General features: G+C 38.4%; 1 protein-coding gene across 1 annotated transcript; it reads right to left on the bottom strand.

Moving 5' to 3' along the window:
- Positions 1-2,408: 2,408 nt before the first annotated feature.
- LOC106153922 (uncharacterized) lies at positions 2,409-5,538 on the bottom strand. Its single transcript, XM_013528073.2, has 4 exons — positions 5,370-5,538; positions 4,443-4,621; positions 3,822-3,957; positions 2,409-3,464 (listed from the first exon to the last, which is right to left on the bottom strand). Exons 1-4 carry the CDS (start codon positions 5,522-5,524, stop codon positions 3,173-3,175), a joined length of 762 nt encoding a protein of 253 aa, XP_013383527.1. The 5' UTR covers positions 5,525-5,538; the 3' UTR covers positions 2,409-3,172.
- Between the last annotated feature and the right edge of the window lie 578 nt (positions 5,539-6,116).

Here is a 6,116-nt window from a genome sequence, read left to right as displayed (position 1 = left end):
TTTGTTTTTGTGGTTTTTAGTATCATGCTTGCATCTCGTAATGGCTTCACTCGAAGTAAAAAGGAATTCATGTTTGAAAATGTCAACATATCGAAAAAAAAACAAAAAGGATACACGCCCGTATTCTATAAGGTCACTTACACTCACACTCTACTCACACTCAACTGAGTTTCACTCAAGTGTGGCTGAAGAGTAACTCAAGTGTGAGTGTGAGTGTGATCTCAATAAAATGAGTGACTACTCACACTCATTGAATGATACATGTGTTCACTTTCACTAAGCTCACTCAACTGTGACTCAGTTAAGTGACACTTGAGTAATAGTTCCTTGTATTGAGTGTGCACATCACTTTAGTCAGTCTGACTGCAGTCACCATGTCCAGACAATAATTCTCTGAGCTAGAGAAGTCTCTACTGACTGAATTAGTGGACAAAAACAAATCCGTTCGGGAATGTAAAAAAAAAAATGACTTCAAAATGATCAAGCAGAAAAACGATACATGGGAAAGCTTGTCAGAGGAGTTCAACTCGCAAAGTGGGGTGAAGAAACGGGACAGCAAGCAACTAAAAAATGCTGGGGAAATATAAAATCTCGGGCTAAGAAGTCTATTGCAAAGGAAAAGAGGGAAGCAAAGCTGACTGGTGAAACTGCCTCTGCTGTAGCAGCCATTATACCATCACAGATCGACAGTTTGTCCAACCCCTATGATGATGACAATGTGGAGATTTATTCGTAGTAGTTACCTAGAATGCTGTTTATTATTACTGCTATTGATGATATTGTAATTGCCTGTATAAATAGATTGTCATATTTTCCGCACACTATTAAGTTATTTGAATGTATATGACAAAGTATAACTGTAAAATGGTTACTTTATTGCAATACTTCATTACAGATAAACAAGATGCTGTACGCGACGATCAGCATGACATTCAACATGATAGCCATGTTGATGATGAACCCACTCCATCAACTGTCACTATTACAGATCTAGATGAGACTGGAAAGCAACCCACTTCATCCACTCCGCCGGTCAGGAAAACCCAGGCCACTCCTGCTCAATCCCGATGCTTGGCAATGCAGCAAGAACAACACCGTGCTGTATTATGGTACGTCTGGCTGCATTGCCCAATCCTCTAGCTGGAACAGGAAACTGTGCTACAACTTGGTTCGGTGCATTCTGTGGAGGTGGCTCATCCATGGGGTCATTCCTGGCTCTTACAAAGTTATACAGAGTTGCTGTGGCGATAATGATGGTCAAAGTGGTCTGTAGTTTTGTGCGAAGGGACATGCTGAGGCAGGGAAACAAGCGTTTCCATGTACCAAACATTCGTTCAACTGTGTTTCGGGTACGTATCTGAGAAGCATTGTAACAACGCTCTGGCCTTGTAAGTGGGTTTATTATTGGAGTCATCATATATAGACGACACGCGTAACCCCCATCGCCTAGCAGAATACCTTCTGTATCCCCTCTTTCAAGTTGTGCACACAGACGACTGTTGTCAAATATTCGTGCATCATGTACACTACCAGGCCACAGGGCCACGATATGCAACATCTCCAAATTGTAACCACATACAGCCTGAACGTTGATAGAGAAGTAGCCCTTCCGGTTTCTGTACAGTTCTGCATCCACACCACCTGGAGATGGTATTTTGATGTGAGTGCAGTCGATAGCACCCACAACGCCTGGAAAACAGGCTATCCTCCAAAATCCTAGCTTCATATTTTGAAGTTCTTGTCCTTCAGGAAACCGTATGAATTGTGGTTTAAGCGAAGCAATACCTTCTGATACTCTTTTGGTGATACGACTTGCAGATGACTGGGAAATGTCACAGAGATCTCCACAAGCCATCTGGAAGGTGCCAGTGGCATAGAAACGCAGTGTAAGTAGCAGCTGTATATCTGCAGGGATTGGATTGCCTCTTTCATTATGAGGGGCTATCATTGGTATTACCAAACGCAACAATTCCTGGAAGGCGTCTTTCGTCAGTCTGTAACGTCTTCTGAACTCCTCGTCAGTATACTTTTCATAGTCAAAATTGTACTCTCTTCGCACTTGACCGCCAACATGTTGTAATCTATTATTGTCTTCTATTCTATTTAGCCACACATCCGCCATTTTGGTAAACAAACATTGAACTGAGTGAATGTTGAGGGAGGTGTACCACACACTCAACCATCACTCAAAATTAATAACTTGAATGAGTGTGAGTGAGGTCTGTGAAAGGTTCAAGTCTGAGGTAAACCTTTCACTCATTGAGTGTCAAGTGGCACTCTATGAGTGTGAGTGTGAGTGACCTTATAGAATACGGGCGACAGTCTAGTTTTCTGACAACGGAAATGAAGAAATGAAACCCTCCATGTGAATCTCTTCTACGTTATAATGGTCAACATGCAAGACGAACATTTGGCTTAATCTTTTACAATATATTTATTCATAAATATTTCAGCAATAATGTTACATCAAATTTATGACTGTGTGACAGTGAGGAATTGCTTGCTGAAGCGTTAAGTATAGTCACATTGAAATGTGTGCGTAAATTCAGAAATGTAATCATCGCCGCTAAACTCTTCTAAGTGATACACCGGATAGGCCTACGAAAGAAAATATGTGAGATTTATGGCACAATGCATGATGTTACACCAAATGTTTTGCATATAAAATGGTGAAAAATTAATCGCTTTCACGTAAAATATAGGCATAAACAATAAAAACGGTCATACATGATTAAATATGTTATTACCAGCTATTTATCTTTGTTATACATCAGACGATTTGCAAGATTCAAATATTGACAAAGTGTCCATCTTTTATCAAATATAAAATTCTATATATAACAAAATAATGTTTCAACAATCAATAACTTTACTGCTGTAAAGCAGTGAGAATTTAATTGCTCACGGCACGCGTAAAATGTAATTATAAACAAAGAAAAACTCCAAACATGATTTGTATTAGATACTTGCCTTCAACCCGCATGTATGACTGCCCGTCCAGCTTTAAAAAATCTCAAGTTTTTATACGTCATTTTTAGTAAATTAATATATATATAGATAAATAGAAAAGTAAATGCCAATGCCCCAAAACAAACCCCCAATAGGCGACTCACTAAATTTAACACCGTTTTTCATATTAAATGCAGGATAAACGATTCGTCAACCGTTTTAGTCACAATTTAGATGCATTTCTTTTTCTGACAGCTTCAAATTCCGCCTTCCCTCTTATACCACTATTCTTCACTGCTAATACAGCAGCATGCATATCCTTCTTCATATTTTGAAGAGTGACACGATCGTATCCCTTAGAACCGACCAAACTGTTTGCCAGCTCCAATGACTTCTCTATCAGTTTTTCAGGACCTGTTATTAATTTTACAAGACCTGCCTCGAGGGCTGCCTCTGCCGTGAAACGCTTGCCTAGAATGGCCACTTCAGTTAAGACTGGGCTAGATATTTTCGATCTGAAAATATTAACACAGATGTTTTGCAAAAGTTATCAAAATAAAAGAAGTTAGCTTATATACTGCTTATCAAGATGAAACATATAGGTCATGACAATGCGCCAAATTAACTGATTAATTTTCTTAATACACAATCAATATCAAAGGTACTCAATGGATAGCCAACATAATATGTACGTAAACTTTCTATTTTTTTTTTCTAATCCATAACTCTTGTAGTCCATAATGGTCAACAAAGCATTGACTGCCATCTGTTATCACACTGAGTATGCAGTCTCTTATGAAACGCGGGGTGTCCCATACACTGAAATTTTGTTGGTAGGTACCTTTTTTATAATGACATTCTTTCAAACTTACTTCAGTAAGCCCATTATAAATTCTGAGAATCTCAGTTTGATATGGACTTCATTAAGGCACAGCCAGCCGGCTCCTGTCCGCATTGTGCGGTAGTCATGACACAGGGCTAGGATACCGCCGCCTGCAAAGGCATGACCTGGGGCGGGATATAAGAACAAGATAAAATAAATGCCTGGGGAAAATACCCGGTAGTTCAAAAATTGCATTGCTAACTACAACTGAGGACACGGATGCCGACATCTGACTGATACAAAAAGATAGAAAGATAAAAAAACTAAAACTGTAGATTCAAACTAATATAATGCATGAACCGATACAAAAGGACTTAAACTGCCAATGGTTAACTACAAGGTGTAACTGATGTGTATATTTGTGGCCTCGAGAGGATTTTTTTAACAGTGGGGTGTTAATTATGCGACCTTTCCAACCTAGCATGTACCAGTAAAGCCAAAACCGCAGCAAAAGAATTAAGACCTATGAAGATACATATACATTAGATGGGGGAAGCATGTTGCTGCTGCCCCCCCCCCCCCCCCTTCCCGCCTCCCCCCAGGTCCACCACTGCTTCAGTACATGATGTATTGCAATGTTATCGAACCCTGCCTGGGTGTCAGTGCTTACCGTTTAATGCCGCTACAGTGGGCATGGGAAATGTTAGCAGTCGAGCCAGGATATCATGAAGATCTTGAAAGAACTTTATATATGTCCTTTCATCGATTGAAGAGAACCATTGGACGTCCAGGCCGTTACTGTAGAATTTACCTTCCCCTGTGGTTACTAGAGCTTTGATGTTAGGGTTACTGAAAAAGAAACATTTATTGGTAAGTTTTAATCGTTTTCGTAAATTTTGACATGTAGGATTCAGATTCAGAAGTTTATTGACAATCGCCCTACATCTGGGCATGATCAAATACAAATACAAGAAGTAATCCGCAGAGTGATTACCATATACAGTTTGATATACATTATATAATGTCTAGACTAAAGCAGGGAAAGTACAAGTACTACTCAATAAAGATCAATATAGGGATAACAAAAAAAATAATAATAATAAATAAATAAATAAAAATAAATAAATAAATAAATAAAACTGATTCAACTAGAATAGGCTACACTAAACCTTATATTAAACTAACTATTATTTAGGGGGATATGAAAACTGCATCGTCAGTTAATCTAGGTTTTATTCAGCATGGATGCAATTTTCATATCTTAGCTTTAAAACAATCATAAAAAAAATTAGTTGTGCATTTTGCAATATCAAGGTAGGTCTACTGTACTTGTATCCCCTCCCCCCCCCCCCCCCCCCCATGATCGCTAGTCACTTCAACTTCATAACGAAATGCACACACAATACTGACACTTGTACCTTGAATTTTCAACTTTACATTAGTTTTTACTATTTATTAAACTGCTAAGTACCGTGTACTAGTACATGTACATGGGATGCATGATAAATGGCAAGCCAAGTACCTGTACATGATAATGGCAAGCCAAATCGAAAACGCCGCCGTCTTATTTACTTTGATTATATTAAGCAGTACTAACCCCTCGACTGAATCAAGTGCTTTATTGAGGGATTGGACAAATCTTCCGTTAATTTTGTTATCTCCATTTACCAAACGAATCACAGCGATCTTGTTAAAAAAGTTCAGGCGGACAACACCGTAGTCTTCGGCCATTTTGTCCCACGTGACTGTCATGTGATTCGGGGCTGAAGGTTACAAACCACTATTAAAAATCCCATTCACTTCCATTGTAACGTTTAATTCTCTTAAAAATATTTCCCATGCATCAACAAACACAACACTTCAGGTTTAAATACTTCTACTCAAGGCCTAAACAATATTAAAAAATCAGGGTACATTAATGGCATAGCTTGCCAGTGACATGACATGACCCGTAAGGTGCTGCCGCCAGTCAGCCAAAATAAGCACTAAAATGCAGCAGAAGGGAGGGCATGTAAAACTGGCCCCAGGCAGTAAAATTTCACTCTGATATGTAAAATAACACATCAAATTAAAGGTAAATGAACAAATTTATTTCTGAAATTTATTTCAAAATTTTCAAATGATCCAAAATTGAAAAATAAACTCATTTTTCTCTTATATGCAAATCTTCTTGATTCAAACTTGCTAAACAAGGAAGGCCGGAAGTGCCGTATAACCTGAACCGTACCCTTATGACAAATATTGTTGTCAGGACCTCAAATTCCGTTCTAAACTCAATATATGGGGTCTTTATAAAATTTGAAAAATATTTGGAATTATGAGTGATTAGTTTCCATTTTGCCTT

This window comes from Lingula anatina, chromosome 4 (assembly GCF_051362555.1).
Source record: "Lingula anatina isolate TDL-2025a chromosome 4, LinAna3.0, whole genome shotgun sequence".
In the NCBI taxonomy this organism is placed as follows: Eukaryota; Metazoa; Brachiopoda; class Lingulata; order Lingulida; family Lingulidae; genus Lingula; species Lingula anatina.
Note: the sequence above shows the minus strand (reverse complement) of the source record. Positions and strands in the feature narration are given on the sequence as shown.

Bases quoted from the DNA above. Each gene is read 5' to 3' on its own strand.
- LOC106153922 (XM_013528073.2), bottom strand. From the start codon at position 5,524: ATGACAGTCACGTGGGACAAAATGGCCGAAGACTACGGTGTTGTCCGC. The intron at 4,622-5,369 runs GTTAGTACTGCT...TTTCTTTTTCAG, and splicing joins GCACTTGATTCAGTCGAGGG to TAACCCTAACATCAAAGCTC. The intron at 3,465-3,821 runs GTAAGTTTGAAA...TAATATTTTCAG, and splicing joins TTTATAATGGGCTTACTGAA to ATCGAAAATATCTAGCCCAG.